Source organism: Geospiza fortis, unplaced genomic scaffold (assembly GCF_000277835.1).
Source record: "Geospiza fortis unplaced genomic scaffold, GeoFor_1.0 scaffold97, whole genome shotgun sequence".
NCBI lineage: Eukaryota > Metazoa > Chordata > Aves > Passeriformes > Thraupidae > Geospiza > Geospiza fortis.
Genome location: NW_005054343.1, coordinates 3,389,071 through 3,409,363, shown reverse-complemented (window position 1 = coordinate 3,409,363; position 20,293 = coordinate 3,389,071). Strand labels below are relative to the sequence as shown.

General features: G+C 54.9%; 1 protein-coding gene across 1 annotated transcript; it reads left to right on the top strand.

The window, feature by feature from the left end:
• Positions 1-16,398: 16,398 nt before the first annotated feature.
• Positions 16,399-19,715, top strand: HSD11B2 (hydroxysteroid 11-beta dehydrogenase 2). The gene is made up of 5 exons (XM_014307772.2): positions 16,399-16,460; positions 16,962-17,194; positions 17,455-17,640; positions 18,240-18,377; positions 18,852-19,715. The coding sequence occupies exons 1-5, from the start codon at positions 16,399-16,401 to the stop codon at positions 19,211-19,213; spliced, it is 981 nt and encodes a 326-aa protein (XP_014163247.2). The 3' UTR covers positions 19,214-19,715.
• Positions 19,716-20,293: the final 578 nt, after the last annotated feature.

The window sequence follows — 20,293 nt, the reverse complement described above, 5'->3', positions numbered from 1 at the left end:
TGAGAAAACCCACAGAAAGCCCTGACTGGTGTGACAAAGAGCACCACGGCTATCTACAAACCCATCCTGAGGTGTCCCACAGGAAGGACATCCCGAGACCATGTGTGAGGAGATCTGGAAGGGATGGATGGATGGATGGATGGATGGATGGATGGATGGATGGATGGATGGATGGATGGATGGATGGATGGATGGACGGACATCCAACCCAGCCCTCAAGGGGTTGTGGAAATTCATGCTGCAATTTGGGAATGGCCATACCTACCCTCTGTGAAATAGAGACATGGGTACAGATTCTAGATTCTGTCTGTCCCTGCAAAGCACCATATCCCTGATTTCACTCCTTTGCACGCCCCAGCACTTCCAGCTTGGCCAGCACAGTGAGGGACGGCCTCTCATGGAAAACAACCTTTCTCCAACAGGATTTTTCAAGCCCTGGTGAAGTGATGTGTGGTGAGGTTTAACCAGGTCCTCTTCAGAGCCCAAGTTCCCTGAGGCTCTGCTTTGTGGTCACCTCTATTGTTTTCACCAGGTTCAGTAGCCCAGGGCCGCAAGCAAGCAGATTCCTGTGGGAGAGCCCGCGGCCATGCTGTTGGGAGCATCCCTCCTCCTCTACCTTGCCGGCTTCCCAACATTCCCTTGAGCAATTCAAACTCAGCTGGGTGACACCACCACGCCCCAGCGAAACCACCCCAGCCTGTTCCACGCTGTACTTCTGCAGCTGTTGCCATCCCTGCTGATGAAATGTGGTTTTCTGCCAGTACCAGGGAGGCTGTTTCCAATAAGGATGGCACAGGCATCCCTGGCACGTGCTGCCACCACCACAGGGCTCAGGGGTCTGGTGGGGCAGCCGGTGCTGATGGCAGCACACCAGGGAGGGAGAGGGGTTGGTGATGGCACGCGAGAGCCCAGAGAGTGCCCAGAGTCAGGCCCACGGCAGGGACGCACGAAGGATCACCGAGTACCGAGACTTGGTGAAATATTAAAGCAGGTGCTTAATAAAGCGAGCCCAGCGGCAGCAATTACCCTGTGCAATTAACCTGGAAGGAGAGGACTTTGTCCCCCAGCCAGGTGGTGCAGGGAGCTCCTGCCAGCAGCTGCTGGAGGTGGCACGGGCCTGGCACCCAGCATTGCATGGCAGGGCTTCCCCAGGCTTCGCTGGGGCAAGCCAGGACCTGAGCTCCCAGCATGGCTCACCCTGCTGCAGCCCCAGAATCACACCAGGTAGGTGAGTGGCAGAGCACTACCTGCTTTGGGTGTGAGAAAATGCTTTGGGATCCCCCTGGAGTCATTGTCCCCAAGTCACAGGGAGCAGCTGGGAGAGATTCACATGTCACATGCCTGCTCTGGGCACTGAGGAACTGAGCATGGCTGGCCAAGGCAGCAGGAGCTGGGCAGCCACTGCTCCTACAGTGCTCCCCAGCAGGGCCTGAGGGCACTGCCCTGTGCAGGAGGACCCGATCGAGGGGTGGCCCTGCCGGTGGCCATGCCCTGTGCTCCCCCTGTCCCATGGGGTGTGGGTCTGGTGGCACTGGTTCTGGCTTGGGCAGCCTCCCTCCTGCCAAGCCTCCCTGGATGCAATGGCACTTCCTGCCAGGAAGCTCTGCCTGGACCAGCACTGAGCCAAGCTGTGCCAGGCCAAACCAAGCTGAGCTGAACTGTGCTTACCTAGGTGGGATGATGTGCTGAGCCAAGCCAAGCTGTGTCAAGCTGAGCTGTGGCTGCCTAGGTGGTACCTTGTCCTGAGCTGTGCCAAGATGAGCTGAGCCATCCTGTACATGCTATGACATCCCAAGCTGTGCTAAGCCAGGCTGAACTGAGCTACCTGAGTGTCCTGACTGTCCTGAGCTATGCTGAACTGAGCTGAATTGAGCTGAGATGAATTGCACCTATCTAGGTGGCAAAATGTTCTGAGCTGAGTCGAACCGAGCTGTGCCGAGCTGAACCATGGCTACTGAGGTGCCACAGTGTACAGAGCAGGGCTCAGCTGAGCTGAGCTGCGCCAAGCCAAGCTGTGCCAAGCTGAGTTGTGCCTTAAATGGGTGGCATCATGTCCCAAGCAAGACTGAGCCCTGCCAAGCTGAGCTGAATTGTGCCTACTGAGGTGGCACAATGTCTTGAGCTCAGCCGGGCCAAGCCAAGCCAAGCCAAGCCCAACTGTGACTATCTGGCACATCATCATCTCCTGGTCTGTGCTGAGCTGAGCTGTGCATATTGAGGTGGCATGGTGTCCTGAGCTGTTCTGAGCTGAGCTCTGCCAAGCTGGACCAAGCTGAATTGTGCCTACTTAGGTGGCAAAATGTCCTAAGCAGGGCTGAGCTGAGCTAAGCTGTGCTGACCCGAGATGAGCCATGTCTACTGAGCTGGCAAAATGCCCCAAGCTGTGCTGAACTGAATCTGCTTGGGTGGCATCATGTCCCTAGCTGAGCTGAGCTGAGCTGAGCAATGCCAGACTAAGCAACACTGAACGCACCCACCTAGGCAGCAGAATATCCTGAGCAGCACTGAGCCAAGCCAAACCGTGAATGAACATTTTTGATTTTGTGTAAATTTATTTTTTATTTAATAAATTATTCTGACAAAGCATCACAAATAATGTCTGTTTCTTTAGTTCAAGAAATAATTTTTCTTTTCTCTAAAAATTACACAGTGCAGCCAAGGTTGTTAAAAAGGTACAATCTGGAGTAAAAAAAGACTCATGCACATATTTCACTATGTTGTAGAGGTGTGTCCTGAGATGGTAAAAAATATCTTAGTTGTCTACAGCAGTAATTATCATTGCTCTCAATGGTATCAAGACTGTCCAGTAACTACCATACATGCATGGCCAGAGCTAGGGATAAATAGAAATAAATAGGTTGGAATCAGGTGCTGGAAAAGCATAAAGATTCTGAGGAGACCCTATGGCTGTCTTCCTGTACAAAGGGGCTTACAAGAAGGCTGGAGAAGGACTTTGCACAAGGCCATGTCGACATAAAACAAGGAGGAATGGCTTTAAGCTGAAAGGGAGTAGGTTTAGATCAAATATTAGAAAGAAATTCTTTACTGTGAGGGTGGAGGGAAACTGGAGAGTTGCCTGGAGACGCTGTGGACTCCCCATCCCTGGAAGGGGATTCAAGGCCAGATTGGGCAGGGACGCCCCGACGGCACCGCCTGGGCTCGGCGGGGAGCGGAGTGGGTTGTCCCGCAGGCACCAGGACGCTGCTGTCTGTGGGGTCTCGCTGGGGACCAACCACCGCTGCCAGCGCATCCCTCATCCTCTTCCACGTCCAAGCAGTACCGGCCAGGCTGTATCTGCCCCGCGAGGCAGGGAGTTGCAATGGCCTCTCGAGTGTTGACCACTAGTTGCAGCATGATGCCGAGAGCTGCTTCCTCTGGAAGTCCTGAGATTAGATGGGACAGAGCTGGCTTTGGACCCTGTCGGCTGGCCCAAGGGCTTCCCTCTCCTCTTCTCCCCTTCCCTTCCTCCCCTCTGGAGTTGTACTTGTTCTTGGAAAGGTTCTCATAGTATCTCTAGAGGCTTCAACAGGGCTGGCTACCTAGTGCTGAGCATCACTGCTTCATCCAGAGCTCCATCCAGGGAGCTGCTGGTGACAAGGTCCTCCACTGTGTGGGTATCCTTGGGAAATGCTGCCCGGCTGCTGCCTGCCTCCTCTTTGGGCTGCCTGGTCCAAAGCTCTCTGTGGTCTTGAGCTCCTTGGAGAATGTGCTATGCTCCCAAGTTTTGCACAGCTCTGGCTTGCTGGCTGAAGCTCTTTAGGATATCTTGGTATATACATGGTTTCTCACTCCTTCCTCCTGGCAGTGGAACTGCAGGATGAGAGCCAGGGTCAGCAGTGCATTGCTGTGAGGCAATGGTAGTGGAGAGATGAGGAGGAAGTGCTGGAGCTGGGGTGGTTTTTGCTCCAGGTGTGCCTGGAAGGTGCTGCTGGCTCCTTGTGGATGCAGAGGGGAGGGAAACTTCTGGGCATGACCTTGGCAGTGCTCCCAAGGACAGGAGCCTGCATCCTGGTGGGGATGTCTGTGCTGGGCTTGGAGGTGCTGAAGCTGGAGAAAGGAGTTTGCTTGTTTCCTAGAAAATTAAGGCGAGACCTGGGTCCCCCTTCCAGCTTGAAGGGTTCTGTGGCAGCAGTAGGAAGTGCAGGGAATCCTCTCTGGAGGAGGAAGATCAGAGGAGCAAGGCAGTGGATGAATGAATGATTCAACTGAGTGAAGGTCAAAGCTGCAGCAGGGTAGGGCTGCCTGGGAAGGATGTCTGACAGCCATGCGCTAACAGGTGCCCTGTGGCACACCAGCTCTGGCAGCCCTGGCTCCCTGGCATTGCCTATATAATTAGTGAGTCAGCGACTGGAACAAGGTGTTCTTGCCCCAGTGAGTTGAGGTGGCACCTCTGCAGCTCTGATGTGTTTGCTCTTGGCTGTAAATACTTTGTGGTTTTACAGGTTCGAGGCGCAGCCCGCGGTGCGGGATTGGCGTTTCCGTGCTGCTGCTCTGGCAAGTGCCTGCCAAGGGGCAGATGTGAGGGCTGTTTTGCTGAGGATGGCATCCCTCACTTGAGTATTTGCATAGTAATTAGCCTGATTCTTTTATGGATTAATTCCAGCCAACTAGGTATTGAGTGGCTGCTCGTGTCTCCTGTGGGAGCAGCCTGGAAGGATCAGCTCCAGAAGAAAGGCAGCCTAACCTTCCTCCTCTTGCCAATGGGAAGCAAAGCCTGGCAGAGAGAGCAGCATAAGCATGATGGCTGGCAATGCTGGGCCTCATTGAAGGTGTGTGAGGTCAGGGACAGAACTTCTGCCTGTGCTGGACCTTGCAGATCAACTGAGAAATGGCATGAAGTCCCCTCCTGATGGAGCAGTGCAGGTTTCAGCCTGAAAATCTCTGGGCATCATTTCCTTGTATGCATATCTTGGCTGCTGTCTTAATCCTGCGGCAGGTTCAGTGATGCTTATCTGGGGCAAGTTAAGGTGGCAGCAGTGCTGCTCTATCTCCCAGGTGATGAGTTTCAGCTCTTCCAGCTGCCCACTCTCTCCGGGAACAACCCTAAGCTGAGCTCTGCATGTGGTGCTCCAGCCCCATGTGCTGTTCGGACATCACTGGCTAAATAAAACTTAGTTGTGGCAGGGATTGAAGGAAAACTAACTGTGCAGCTCAGTGGGAAAATAGCAGAGCAGCTGTAGAGCTGCTGCAGAGCAAAGCTGCTGACCCTGTGGTAGCAGCAGGGGCTGGAAAGTTGTGGCGTTTCCCATCTGCTGCAGGTTTGCATTTTGACTGTTGCACATGGGACTGGGGTTTGGCTGGAGCAGGGATGGGCAGCCACCTGCTGTTAGAGGGGAGCAAGGGATGCTGTGCTTTCCCATGAGGCATCCCCTGGGCTAGCAATGTGAGTGGTCACTAGTCCCTGCAGTGCTGTGTTTGTCTGGGGCTGTGACCTTGGGACTTTTGGTCTGCATCCCGATGGTCCAGCTTCTCCAGGAGCGAGGCTCCAGTGGATGCAGCCTGGTTGGGGGCAGAGGGTGAGGAAAGCGCTAATCCTGTATTCCCAGGAGATGTAACAGCTGTTTTCAGGGAGGAGGAGAATGCCCTCCTGTGCAGCCAGAGGCTGGGAGAGGTCAGCCCCAGGAGGATGGTGGGGATGAGGAGGGGAGATCAGCTGCTTGGCCTGGGCTGGGAGGGAGACAGCAGCTATCTCCTTGCCTCCCTTGGTTTGCTGTCCTGAGCCTGCCCTTGCCTTAAAGATGAGCCCACACCTGGCACAGGCTTTAGCCAAACTCAGAAAACCAGAAGGTACAAACATACCTGCAGTGTGGGCAGGGTTGGCATAGGCAGCTGCCTGACCAGAGCCTGATCCAGCATGGGGAAGCTGCAAGGCAGCCAGTAGCTGGCATCCCTCACCACAGTGTGTGACAGGGCACTCCAGGGTGCTGGTGCTGCTGGCTGGCCCCTGTGGGCCAGTGGGGGCAGTGGCTCACTGAGAGCTGCTTGCTCCAAACACCAAACAGCTGCTTTGTGTGTGCATCCCCCTTCCCAAATGTGAAATGGCACTGCTGGGTGTCATTAGGGCCACTGGACTCCTCAGAGCTGTGTGAACAAAGAGGAGGAGTATTGTATCCCATACTGCTTCCCACTGGGAATTGATACAAAAAGCAGTCCAGCCTCTGGAGCATGGGCAGGGCTGATGGTCTGCAAGAGCAGTCTTGGAGGGATGTGATGAGCTGCCATGTCTTGGCCTCTCCAGATTTAGGCTGGCAGTGCTTTGTGCAAGGCTGGGCTTTGGCTGGGTCAGTTTAGACATGAACCTACAACATCCTTTGGTTCCTGTGGTCTTAGCAGATGCCTGTGGAATTCAGTGAGTCTGTTGAAACATCCAACACAACGGTGTGCCTGGAGGTGGTGGAGGGATGGCCAGGACATCCCAGGGCTCCACTGAGCAGCTGGAGAAGCCTCTTGCTGTTGTGTAGCTCTGCCATGTGTGACTGTGTGGGGTGGTTCTTTGGACAGTAGCCAATTGCCCGATTTACTGCAGATCCTTGAAAAGCACCAAATGCAAATCAGCCCAGAGAGTCTGCCTGCCTGCAGGGCTTTGCCAGAGCAGAGGGAGGACAGGAGTTATGATATTGGTTCATACGCTTCAGCTTGGATGGAAAGTTGAAAATAGTGAATTTCTGTTCTGTCTATAATGGTGGTACCTGAATTAGCTCTCCAATAACCCCAAACATCAGGATGGCTGCCTGAGAGAAGCAGCTTGGGTCTCTTGTATCCTTGCTCTTCCTTGGTGCAGTCTGTGAAGGAAGCTAGGAGCACCTGCAGATTGGTCTGTCTTCCAACAAATCATCTCTGTGAGCAAAACTGGTTGTTGGTCAGGCTGCCCAGACCCAAACCTGCCCTGTCCTCCTCTCTTCTCCCTCCTGGCTTCAGGGAAAGTGTGGTTTTCCTGGTGAAGCGTTCTTGTTACAATTGCATGCCCCATTAACAATCTGAAATGGGTCAGAGCTTCAGATCATGCTCAAGGTTAACAGAGGCTTTGCAACTTGCAGCGCTGCAGTGTTTCCCATGGACTCCACAGATGTTGAAGCATCTGCTGGCTGCAGCAGGACTGTGTGATTCAATCCAGATGTTGGGACTCTTGCTTTCTGCCATGAAGGTAAATCTGTGGTAAAAAAAGCAGTGTTGCTCCCGCCTGGACTTTGATGTTGTCTTAGATCTATTTTCCAGCTAAACAAGGTGACTGAGAAATACTGGGGTCAAGGATTCAGGGCTGGCTCTGGGATGGGCACCTCTGCACCACGGCGTGGTCAGAGCACCTGCACAGCACACTCACAGCCTGTGTTTGGTGCTGAGCCTGCCTGCAGCCTTGCTGTGAGAAATGCTTTGTGCAAACGTGCTGCAGCTCTCCATAGGTGACTTTCACTCTGCTTCTGGAGCCAGTGATCCAGCTCAGAGGTAGCTGGGATCTTTCCCCAGCCTAAGGGCAGGGGGTTGGACCTAGGTGATCTTTCAGGTCCCTGCCAAACCAAACCATTCTGTGATTCTATAAGTGAAAGCTGAAAATCAGCTTGTTCCCTGAAATTGCTCTGATTTTTCCAGAATCTATTAAAAATTAACAGCAGAGGCAGCTGCTGCCTCCAAGCTGAGGGGTGGGACAGGACCAAAATCAAACACCCAAACTCCAGCCCTGGTGTACAAGTAATTCTTGGTATACACAAAGTTAAAAAAAAAAAAAAAAAAAAAGCAATATTTATCTCTAGTTACAGGGTTTGCTGCTGGCTTTTGGGAACAGAGCAGGAAAGCTGGTTTTTCTGCCTCTGTCTGCAGGGCTGAAGCTCTCCCCCCGCTTTGTCAGCAGCCCTCCATGGATTTAGGATTCTTCTTTCCCACGTGAGGTTTCTTCAGAAATAGATACCTACCCCTGCTCACCACAGGCATGTGGATAGATACGCTCGGCTTTTTCTCACTTATCTATAAAATAAGCACTTTTGAAGCCTACTAATGACACAGACCTGTTGAGGTGGGAGTTTTTAGCACCGTTAACCAGAAATGATGAGCACAGCTAATTAGGAGGAAAAACGCATTGAGGTTTCATACTGTGGGAGACTGGAGTTGGTAGAGAAACCCAAGCTGGCTTGATTAACCTCAGGGTTATGTGGGGACATGAGAGCAACAAAGCAAAGACTTCCCTGCTGAAATGAGATTGTCAGATGGGAACGGATGCTTTCGGGAGGAGAGAAGTGTAGGCAGTTGCTGCCCTCTAGTCCAATGAGCAGCCCATTTTTAATGAGGTCTGGGATTGGGTTACCCACTGTTGAGTCTAGCTCCCCTCAAGCCAGGATCTGGTTACAGAAGAGCCAGTTGCTGCTTTTACTGCTGGGAGCACAGCACAGGGTTGGTGGACTTGCCCAGCCAGGGTTTTGTTCGAGGGGGCTCTTCAAGATGTTTCCACCAAATCTTTGCCTTCTCCCCATAGTCTTCTTTCAGTGCTGGTCTAAAACTCCAGCTGGAGAGGCTTTTTTTTTCTGAGGAGGAAAGGCTGCAGGGCTTTTGTACCTCTTCACCTCCTGATGCCCCTCCTGTCATCTCAGATCTGAGGTACTGCTGTGGAGCCTCCAAAGCCAGGTTGGATGGGGCTTGGAGCAATCTGGGCTAGTGGAATTGCATGATCCCATAAGGTCCCTTCTAACCTAACTGTTCTATATTAAGGTGGAAAATGCTCAAATTTTCTATGATAAGGTAGAAAAACTGCCCTCATGCTGTCCGTATGTTGCTACAGGTATAGTTCAGGAGCTTTTATTTTTAACCTCCCCAGGATGTGCCTGTTACCTCCTTCCCTGCTCCCCTCAGTGGCTGTGGTATATCCAGCATCTCCTGTTCTGTCTCAGCTTGTATGTGCAACGTATCACTTCTGCTTCCTTCTCCCCTGGAGAGCTGCCAGCCCCTGAGCTTTATCAGCTTCCCCCTCGGGAGCTGGCTTCCCTGTCACACATGGCGCTGTCCTGGGATTTGCTGGCTCTAAGGCTGTAATCTTGAAAAGCAGTTTTTGGCTTTACAGGCTTTGCAGCAGCACTTCCTCTTGTTGGGTGGCTGACCCTGTGGAGCCAGATGGTGAGTGACTCCCAGGCAGGCTGGGAACTGAGAGAAGGGATGGGATGGAAAGCTCAGGTACCTGCCCTGATGTCTTCTGTGGCAGCTCTGAAAGTCTGGCCTCTCAATCATAGAAGCTCTGAATGGTTTGGATTGGAAAAAACTTCAAAGACCATCTTGTTCCAACTCCCCTGCCATGGGCAGGGACACCTTCTACTAGACCAGGTTGTTCCAAGCCACATCCCACTTTGCCTTGAACACCTTCAGGGATGGGGCAGGTGCAGCTTCTCTGGGTTACAAGGGCCTCATCCTGTTATGAGTAACCCCCTGTGACCAATGTTTGTTCCTCTCTAGGGTCCTGGTTACCAGGTGGGGATAAGCTCCAACCTGGGGTGTGCAGCCATCCCAGGATGAATTCTGTCCCCCTCTTTCACCTGTTGTGCTGGGCTCTGAAGGGCATGTGTGGGTGCTGCCCTGGCATTGCCTGGGTTAGCACAACTATGTCCAAGCACATCAGCCTGGAGGGCCACCTTGATGTGGGAAAATGCACCAAAGTAGCCTTATGATACTGAAACTCTTACTCTGAAGAGCTGGTGAGAGCTGCAGGTGAAGAGTAAGGAGGGGACAACTTGAGCTGTGTATGGAAAGGGCAGGTGGGTTGAGGATGTCATGAGGCACAGCTCTGAGCCTGGGGGCTTAAAAAGCTCAGTGTTTTTCAAAAACTGTCTTGGCAGAAGCTCAGTTGGTGTTTGCTCAAGTGTTTTGCTCTGTTTCTAAAAAAAAAAAAAGTCCCCCGCTTCACATGGATCTGGAAGCTGCAAAAGAAAATAGTTGGTGCAGCTGTAGAGACCATCATGATGTGGGAATGGGCAGGGCTTGCACCACTTCTGCTTGCTTGGGATTGTGGCATGAGGTGGGAGTTTACTCTTGTGACAAGGAGAGTGATGAGCTGGCACCCTACAAGCAAAGAAATATCTCATCAGCAAAATACCCCTAAATATTACCCCTAGTGCTCCATTGAAACTGCTGTAGCCTTATTGGGGTGCTGCAAGCTCTGAGATGCTTAACATGGTGATCCCCTGGGCTTGCTCTGACCTGTTGCTTTGGTCAGCACTGTCCCAGCATGGCTTTGTCCCTGCTGGCATCACTTGTGACTTGCCCACAGTGCTGTCTGGGTGGCACTTCAAGGCTCTCCCACAGCTGACCTGTCTCGCCCCATGGTTAGAGGTTCTCCTGGTCATGCCATGGCTGTGGTGCTTTGCTGTCCTGGCTAAAAACACCTTCCCTGAGATGTCCCTGGGGGGTGATGGCTCATGGTGGTCTATGTAGAAGAGCTGTTCTTCCCTTCAGCTGCCTGAATGGATGGATTAGCCTTGCCTGTAGCAGACCTTAGGCATAACCTGATGCCTCTCTTTGCTTGTTAGCACACGAGGGATGGACATGGGGCTTGGCTGCTTGTTCTCAGGCCTGCTAGGAGTCCCTGGAGAGCCCTTTTGCTGACTAGAAATGCCCACCAGCAGATTGCCCAGCCATGGCTTTATTGCCACCACCTTATTCCTCAGGAGCATCTTCAGACATTCCAGACATAGCCAGTGGAGCTTTCTGGCTTCTCAGCGTGGTTCCTACCCAGCCTCTCTCTCTCCAAGAGCCCAGGTGGATGTGTCACCAGTGCCAGCTTGCCATTGGCACTGATCTTGAGTGGCACTTGATCTTGAGTGATCTGATCGAGTTGTCTCTGGGCCATGGGTGTCCTTCCCAGTGACAGCTCTTCCTGATGGATGGCTTTCGAGGTTTGTCAGCTCCATGTTCCCAGTTCACCATGTTCCCTTTGAAGGTGATTATTAACCCAGCTATCACCATAGCTCTTCACAACTTCCTCTTGGAGGGCAATCCATCCATCCATCCCAGATTAGCTCTCACGTACAGCCTGTGCCAGGTGATGGCTGTGCTGCTGACTTCTCTCATGTATCCCTGCCTGCTGCAAGATGAAATTCTTGACTGTGAGAGTCTCACTGCTGCCTTTGGGGAGAGGATCTCCCCTCGCTGGAGACAGCAGCTGCCGGAAGATGCCATCCAGCCCCGCGTGCGGTGAGCGGCTGCTTCTAGGAAATTCCTGTGCTCTCTTTCTGCGAAGTGTCACAGCGAGGCTGGAGGTGGCACTTCCTCCCCCCACCCCCGTCAGTTTGTGAGCCCAGGGTCACTGCTCACCGCAGCAGCATCACTGCCATGCCAGGGCTGGGTTAATTCCTGGGTCCCAGCCTCTCTGAGCATCCCCCCAGGCACTGGCCTTGCATTGCAGGGGGTGGCTGGGCTGGTTCCTGTCCTGCTGTCCCAGGGCACGAACAAGATCCTGCGTTCATTAGCCCCACTGGTGGCAAGCAGCATCTGCTGCTCACAGCTTTGGTGGGGGAGAAGGCGTCTGGATGGCTTTTAGTGACAGTGATGGGGAGGGCTGTGGCCTCTGACACTTTTTTTATTGCCCAGCTGCTTTTGTGCAATCAGTCCCCAGTACGGATGCACCAGTAAAGCTCCTGAGAAATGGCCTTTAATCCAGAAGCTGTGGGTGCATTCACACTGGCCTGGGGGCTCCTCGTCATCTCTCTCTGGTTGTGTTGGTTGTCTAGGCAGAAAATCAGATTTCCCCCCTTCTCTTTGTTAAGTGGGAGATAACTTCCCGGGTGGAGGTGATGACTGTGAGGCCCCAGGAACACTTGGCTAATCCATTGTAATTCACACCATCTGGCTCTTGTCCCCGGAGGGCCAAGGAGGGGTAGGTCACCCCTGTACCCCCTGCCATGGGCATTCTGAGCTCTGCCTTCTGTCATGAGTCTCCCTGTGGGGCTGAGGGTTTGTCTGACCCCTGCTCTGACCCACAGGACCTGTTGGAGGGACGTGTCTCCTGGGCTGTGGGAGCCATCAGCAATCTCCCTCCAGGAGCAGGGGCAGTGTGTGCCCCCCTTGGCTCAGGTCCTGCTCAGGAAGGAGGCTGAGGCTTTGCAGGGATGCACACCCAGGCTGCTTGGGTGGGGGGCTCCTGCATTATCCACTCACTAGGGATTTGGGGATGGGATTTGGGTCATCCCTAAGGGTATCTCTTGGCTTTAATTTAATTTAATTAGGCTTGTGACTTCCTGAACCCCAGTGCTGAGGACCAGCAGTAGCATCACCAGGCCTGCTGCCACCCCAGCCCTGTCTGCCTGTGCTTGGGCATGAGGGCTGCTCCCACAGGGAATGGGGGCATGGCATGCCATGCAAGCCAGTGGCTGGGGTGGTGTTTCCTGTGAACAGTGATGACACTGGATGGGTTGGGGGCTGTGGGTGCCCCTTCCCAGCCACACTCCCACAGAAGTTCCTTGGGTGTGGGCAGATGGTGGCTGATGCCTGGCTGGGGAGGCCAGGGCTGGTGCATGGCTGTGGTGGCCCAGCTGCTGTGGGGACAGGTGCTCCTGCCTTCCCCTCCCTCTCCTGTGCCCTGCCAAGAATTTGTTCCCTCTTGCCCGGGGCTGACATCACCCCTTTATCACTCCTTGCTCCAAATGTGTGCAGCAGCCGGGAGGTGTTGGCCACTGGGCCTTGTCCTGCCCACACAGGATTTTGCTGGGCATTTTATCATGCCTGGACCTGCACTGTGCAAAGATCCCCTCCTTGAGTTCCTCTGGGGGACTGCCATCCCCTCTGATGGCACCATCCCCACCTTGTCCTGTGCTTCTGCATCCATGAGGTGCCCACACTCCCAGGATGGAGCTGAGACAAACAGCTGAGTTGGGACCAGTGCCTGCTCAGGCACCCAGCTGAGCCTCCCTCAGTGCTGCTAAATCCCATACCATGCCCGGAGAAGCTGGATCCATGATGGCAGTGAATCCTGTCAGAGCCAGAAGGCCACATTTAACTTGGCATCCCAGGCAGGGTTTGAGCTTGAGCCCGTGGAAACAAGTGGCTCAGTGTGTTAATCCATTTGCCTTGGTGCCCTGTTGATGGTGTCCTTGAGCCTGGTGACAGCTCCATCCTGGTGAGGCCTCTTGGACAGGGTGGTGGGGCACACAGCCCTAAAGCTCTTTGAAGAGGGGGGGATTGATCCTGGGATTTGAGGAGCAGCAGGGGGCACCCAGGCAAGGGCCTGCAGAGCTGATGGGGGGAGGGAGTGATGCCCTTCTGAGTGCCCAACTCAGCTGGCAAGCTCCCCGTTGGTGGAAGATGGAGCATCCTCAAGGGATGCCTCCAGCTGCCTCGCTGCTGGGTGCCTGGAGCACTGCCCTAGGGCTGCTGACTGACCACGCTGCCAGGGTGACCATGGGGGAGCTGGTGCATCACAAGGGTGCTCAGCCCTGGGGCAAGCCCTCTTCAGCTTCCACACCAGGGTCCTCAGCTGGGGTGGCTGTGGAGGGACCAGATCCAGGGAGCTGCCACTGTACCCATCAGGCTCTGGGCAGTTTTGCGGGCACATGGGAATTCTTTAGCCAAGCTGTGGTTCTCACTGCTTAGCTTTTCATTGGTCCTCACCTGTTGTGCATGGTTCAGGGATGAGGATGCAAAGGTCATAAGGATGCGCAACTTCTGGTTCAGAGATGAGGGTGCTCAGTTCATGGCTCAGGGATGAGGATGTACACAGCTCATGGCTTGGGGATGAAGAAGCTTGGATTATAACTCATGGTTTAAGATGCCCAGCTTTCAGTTCCACAGCTCCAGAATGAGATTGCACAGCTCATGGCTCATGGATGGGGACTGTCAGCTCACAGTTTGGGAAGGGAAGTTATTCCTAGGTTGTGTTGGGGTGAGCACTGCAGACCTGTGCTGCCAGCCCTCCATCACGTACCGTGCCAGCAGTGGGGGCAGGGGCAGGCACCTGGTTGTGCTTCAGCAGCTCCTGGGTCGCAGCCGTGTTACTGACCCTCTCTGCTCCAATCAGAAAACTGTAGCACTAATTTTGAGCATGTCTGTGTGTGGTGGCCTTGGTGCTGGTGCAGGAGAGCAGGGTGAATACCTGAGACAGCAAAATGTCAGAGCGTGCCATGCCTGACTCACCTGAAAGAAATGTGTCCGCACCAAACCGGGACTGCAGCTCCAGCTGGCTCCTGGAGCGAGGAAGCGCGAGCGCTGCGGGCTGGCTGGGAGCTGCCCAGCTGGCACAGCTCAGCCCCGGCGGTGGCTCTGCTGTCACCCTGAGGAGCAGCTCTGGACAATGGATGCAAGATGCTGTGGTGTCAGTCCTCGTTCCCTCCCCGAGTGGGTGGGAGGGCACCCCTTCTGATGATGCTGGAGGCCAAACCTTTTTGCTTGCTCAAGATAAGTAAAATTGGGGCTTGTCATGCCAAAATTCTAGTGGAGGCTTGCATCTCTCACTCTTTGGGGAGCCGCTGAAGTGGCTGGAGCTTTCGCAAAGTTCTCAGGAATTGCTGCTGACTTGATGCTCTGGAAAATGTCCGGCCGGCCCTTGGTGCAGGAGTTTGTCCCGGCTTGCTGAGCCTGTGGAGTGTTGCTGGATTTTGCAACCTGGACTCAGGTTTAGCTGTGCTCCTGCTGCAGCAAAAGCCTCTGTCTGCTGGCCCAGGGTCCATGGGGATGCGATGCAAGGGCTTCAAGGTACCTGCTCTCCTCTGCTGCGCTCCCAGTGCTGGGCTCCTGTGCTTGATCTGACCACGTCCCTCCCTCCAGCAGGACTGTGAAACCAGCTGGCAAGCTGGGAGCTGGGGCGGGGGGAACTGGCGCCGGCATCTCCTCGTGATGCAGCATCCTGGGAGGGCAGCGAGCCCAGCGCCAGCCTTGCTGGGGTTGCACAGACTGGACGGCTCCAGCGCTCCCGGCGGGGCCGGGCCAGCGGCAATGGCTCCTGTGCCAGCTCTGGCGTGGCCAGCAGCTCATGTGCTGGTGGCCATGGGGAGTGAACATGGCCCTGGGAAAGCTGCCATGCTTTGGGGCCACGTGTTATGGGCCCAGGGGGTTCATTGTCCCTCCCTGCACTCTTGGCCATGCCTGAGCAGAGCGGATGGGAAGCTGAGCAGCAGCGGAGACCTTAAATAACACCAGAGCATCCTCACCCTCCTGGCCTTGGGCCTCCCGCCAGCCTCCCAGGAGTTTTTTTTTATTTGGTATGTGTGTGAATAAATTAGAACTTCCGAAACAAACCGTCTGACTGCCCTGCTCCTCTAAGGCAAAACAAACCCTGCCTGACTTGGACAGCATGTGGCTGTGTTTGCTCCCTCCTTGCCAGACTTGCCCATAAGAAGCCAGCAAACCTGGCTCTCAGTTTTTTGGGATGTTTCCTGGGGTTTTGAGAGTTACGTGGTGATAGGAAGCTTCATGTTTGGACTGGAAGCTTTTCTTGCCAGCTGCATGGGAGCAATGCAGGTAACCCTCCTGTCAGCTGCGTCATGGTGAGGCTGTGGCCACGAGCACTTTTATTTTTAAACCTTATCTTTATTGCAGTTTTCTCCTGCACTGCTTGGAAAGGTGAAATGCACCTTATCTGTTTGTCTGCTGGCACTATGCACTGCTCCCAGGGAGGGGAGAGGTGGATGTGCTGTACCTTCAGCATGCCCTGCAGACCAGGGTTTTGGGGGTGATGCTGGGACAATGCTGGGGTGATGCTGAGCCAACCTGGCACACATCCATGATGAGTGTGGGAAAGGGAGGTCCCTGCAGGCCCTTCCTGCCAACTGAACACCTCTGGGCCGTGTTATCACTCTGGCCTCTGGCCAAGGTTTAATTACAGGTTTCTGACGCACCAACAGAGTAAAACTGAGCAGGGAACTGGGACAGAGACACTGAACTGATGCTTAGCTGGCACCCCAAGAGCTGTGCCTGACCCCAGCCTGGGGGTGTGGAAGAGTGAGGCAGCCAGGCACTGTGCCCACCTCCCCCCCACCTCAAAGGCTGGTGGAGGGGTGCTGAATCTCATGAGGTAACAGTCCCCAGGGCCACTGTTGTGCCCACCCCAGGGTGGCTCCAGGTGCCACACAGGGTCCATTTTCAGGATGTCCTCATGAGCACCCAAAGGTGCAGGGCAGGGGGGTACAGGGCCACAGGGCTGCCCCTGCAGCGCTCCCCTGTTAATGGTTAATGTGACTGGGCAGCGGTTGTGGCACAGACTCCCGGAGCTATCAGTGCTGCCATCGGCCCCGGGAACAGCCTGTACCTTGCTGCTGCTGTTTGTTTGCATCCTGGCCGCTCCACCCTGGCCACTGGCCTTGTCACTGCTCTGCAACAGCCAGCTCCTGCCCAGGCTGTCTCCCAGCCACCCCGATGGTGGCTTTGCAGGTGACAGTGTCACCTGTGGTGCCTCTGTTTGAGCAGAGATGGAGGAAAATGAGGCTGGGACCGGTCATGGAGCACCAGTACTCACCCGAGTGGTCCATCCGTTTGGATGCTCCCTTGAAGGATGCAGGGTAGCAGGAGCAGACCAGAATCCATTTTTTCCCTCACCCTTTTTAATGCCCTCATGCCTCAGCTAGGCGAAGAGGTCCTCTGCCTCTTTGATCACTTTCTGGGAGGCAAAGACCTTCAGCAAAAGTCTCCCAGGGAGCCTTACGCCAGCTATGAATGGTGCTTGATGAAGCTTTTAGAGGCTATTTTGAGGGTTGATGGCCCCGCATCGCTGCAGGGCTCTGGGCTGTTCGGTGGGTGCGGTGCTGGTGCCTGTGGGTTTGCCTGCAGCTCGGGGGATGATGGGGCTGCCGATAAAGGGAGTGTTTTCTTCCTCCTGCAAGGGAGAGAAAACAGCAGCTCCATGACCTGCAAATGCCCCAGGGCAAGGTCACATCCTGGTGAGTCAGGAGCTACAGAGGGTGGATTTTGGTTCCTGGGGCTGGTTCCTAGTGATGGAGAGGCAGAGCTAGGGGATCTTTGGGGGGTAGAGGCAGACAGTGGCTGTCACTGGCCACTGCAAGGCTCTTCCCATCTCTTTCAGGATGTGACTCAGGCTTTGGGCAGGCAACAGCCAGGCACTTGGACATCATGGGCTTTCGGGTGTTTGCCAGTGTGCTGGACCTGCAGAGTCCTGGTGCCCAGGAGCTGCGCCAGAGCTGCTCATCGAGGCTGACACTGCTGCAGATGGACCTGACCAAGACAGAGGACATCCAGCGCGTCCTGCAGCATATCCAGGCCCACACCAACAGCACAGGTAGGAGCTGCCTTTGGCAACTTCACAGCACCCCACAGAACTCCCTGGGACCTCAGCCTGCAGCCAGCATGGCAGTGGCAAACCTCCATGTATCTCCACGGGGGGCTGCGTCCCTGTGCCAACAGCCTTTGCCAAGCTCTCTTGTCCTGGGGCACCTTACAATGCCCTTGCAGGACCCCCATCAGCCTGGGGAGCAGCTGGAAATCCCAGGGTGGGGCTTCCCCATTCAGGTCACGTCTTCAAGCATCCCATTCCCACAGGACTCTGGGGCCTGGTGAACAACGCTGGGTTCAATGACACCATCGCTGACGCTGAGCTCTCGCCGCTGGGCAAGTTCCGCACCTGCATGGAGGTGAACTTCTTTGGCTCCCTGGAGCTCACCAAGGGGCTGCTGCCCCTGCTCCGCTCTGCTGGTGGCCGCATTGTCACCGTGAGCAGCCCTGCAGGTGAGCAGCCTCCCTCCCCTGGCACCCTCAGGCCAGGCACGGCTTGAGCATCCCCATGGTGTGGTGCAATTCCCAACCCCCAGGCACTCCAATCTTCTCAGCCAACTGGCACCAGGAATATCTAGGATGAGCTGGCAGCACTGCTGACCCCCACAGCAGCCACCAACACAGGAGGAGAAATGGGGGCTGGGGACAGTCAGCCTGATCACAGGCAGCATGGGCAACCCCAGCCCAGCTGCCATGTGCCTCCATTGAGCACATTGGGATGCCAGCCCCAGCCAGGGTGGGAAAATCAACTTCCTTCCCCTGCCCTTTTTTTTTGCCCATTAAAACACTCTAATCGTCCACTGGGGATGACAATCCCAAGCTTTAGCTGGACAGGGAGCAAAATCAATTTCCTCTTCCCTCACCACTGTTTTTTTCCCCCATTAAAACATTAATTTGAAGATATTTGCAGTTGTTTTCTCAGCAAAACAAACCCTAAGCCATTTCCTTAAGCAGGGGCCAGGAACACAGCCCTACACAAGCCCTGCCCTTTCCCCCCACTCCCCTCTGTGCCTGCTGGAGCATTGGCTCACTCATTCTTTCACTCCTGCCAGGTGACATGCCCTTCCCCTGCCTGGCAGCCTATGGGGCTTCAAAGGCAGCCCTCAGCCTGGTCATGGACACCTTCCGCAGTGAGCTCCAGCCCTGGGGCATCAAAGTCAGCCTCATCCTGCCTGGCTACTACAAAACAGGTAAGAGGGTCAGTGCCTGCTCCTGTCTGTGCCTCTGGGCAAGGGACAGGTATCCCAGGGAGGCAGAAGGTGGAGCAATGGGATGAGCAGTTGGTGGTGCAAGCATGCAGCTTCTGAGCGTCTCCAGCCATATGGGGACAGTGGCTATCCTGTGGCCATTGGGCTCTGATGGATTGAAACAGCATCAGGATCAAGTCCTTGACCAGTCCATAGCACTAGGACTGGTCAAAGCAGCTCAGTCACATTTATGACAGCAGCATCCCCACTGCAGGCAGGGTCCAAGACCCCTGGTCCAGTCTCAGGCTAGCAAGAGCCACCATGGTCCTACTACTGTACTTCCCTCATGGCAATCTTTGCCAGGGTCTCAGCTGGACCTTCCTGTGAGGCTGGAAGGTGACTGGGGCTGCTGGCACCCATGGCAGGGGGGCTGGAGTGGGGGAGCCCACACAGCTCACGGGGACTGTTTCCTTGCAGGGACGACGTGTGACCCTGCCTTCTGGAACCTGCACAAGCAGCAGCTGTTGGCCAGCCTGCCCCAGGAGTTGCTGCAGGCCTATGGCGAGGAGTATGTGGAAGAGATCAACCAGCAGTTCATCCAGTTCATGAAGGTGGCAGTGGAGGACCTCAGTGCGGTGGTGAACAGCATCACAGAGGGGCTTCTGGCTGCCAACCCAGCCGTGCGCTACTACCCAGGGCAGGGCCTTGGGATCATGTATTTCATACACCGCTACCTGCCCTACTTTGTCCGAGACTTGTTCTTGAAAGGATTCTTCATCAACCCCAAGCTGCCCCGAGCCCTGCAGCGAGAGCACCACAAGGATGTGAAGAAGGCCTGACCTGGGCCTGCACAGGGCCTTTCCAGGCACACCGGCCCCTGAGCGCGTGCAGAGCCAAAGGCACCGCCCTCCTGCACCGTGGGGGAACAATCAGCACTAGACGTTAAAAACCAAATTTCTTTCCAAAATCAGGTAGATCTATTTTCTATTGTGCAAGAATCAACATTTTCTAGAGACCTTGGTTTTGTATTTTTTCTAACCATGCACCGTCCAAGAGGCCCATCCCTGCCTGACTCAGCAGCTCTGCACAACAGGCTGGGATGTACCTCCTCAGCTACCCACCACCTTCCTTACTGCTCTCAGAGCTGTTTGTCTCCATCCCCTCTTGGCTGGGTCAGGGCTGGGACCCTGTGGCCGCTGCCTCCCTGCCACTCATTACACACTCCACACGCTCCTGATGAGTGCAGGGGCCAAGACCAGGCTGCCAGTGCTGCAGAGCTCTTCATGAGATGAACTATGTGATTGTCACTTTTTAAATAAATCCATTCTTGATATTCCAGCAGGCTCTGGCTGACTCCTTCCACAGTGCAGTGCTGCAATGCTGCTCAGGGATGCCCAGCCTGTGGGGAGAGCTAAGCTGGGTCACGGCTGGCACCACACCGAGCACTGTGGCAGAAGCCTCACCTGCAGCAGCAGGTGCCACAGGTACTCCTAGAAAAGGGCTCAGCCTGCCAGGAGGGATTTGTGCCCACTCCCTGCTCCTCCCCAGCCCTATGCCAAAAGCTTTCTTTTGCTTTGCTCTGACTCTGTGGCCCTGCTGGGGCAAGGATGGCAGCGGTGACAGTGCCCCATGTGGCCAGCCCCAGGCACCAGGGACAAACCATGCAGCTCCCTAACTTTATGGATCATTCCCATAAGGCTGCACCCCTTAGCTCAGCAGCCAGCTGCACCCACAGACCAGGCACTGTCCTGGCTTGGGCTGGAGGGAGTACTCTGGGCATCATGGGGTGGTACCACAATGATGCCTGTCGTACAAACAAGTGTCCCAACTCACACAGGAACCACACCAGGCTCCACTACCACAACTACCAGATTCCCTGTGACTGATGGAGGCTCCACCTGGGGCTGTGGGACCAGGTG

What these genes read in the sequence shown, in the direction of transcription:
- HSD11B2 (XM_014307772.2), top strand. Translation starts at nt 16,399, where the DNA reads ATGGAGCACCAGTACTCACCCGAGTGGTCCATCCGTTTGGATGCTCCC. An exon ending in GCTCCCTTGAAGGATGCAGG is followed by an intron (nt 16,461 to 16,961) that starts GTAGCAGGAGCA and finishes GGCCACTGCAAG; the next exon opens with GCTCTTCCCATCTCTTTCAG. An exon ending in GCCTGGCTACTACAAAACAG is followed by an intron (nt 18,378 to 18,851) that starts GTAAGAGGGTCA and finishes GTTTCCTTGCAG; the next exon opens with GGACGACGTGTGACCCTGCC.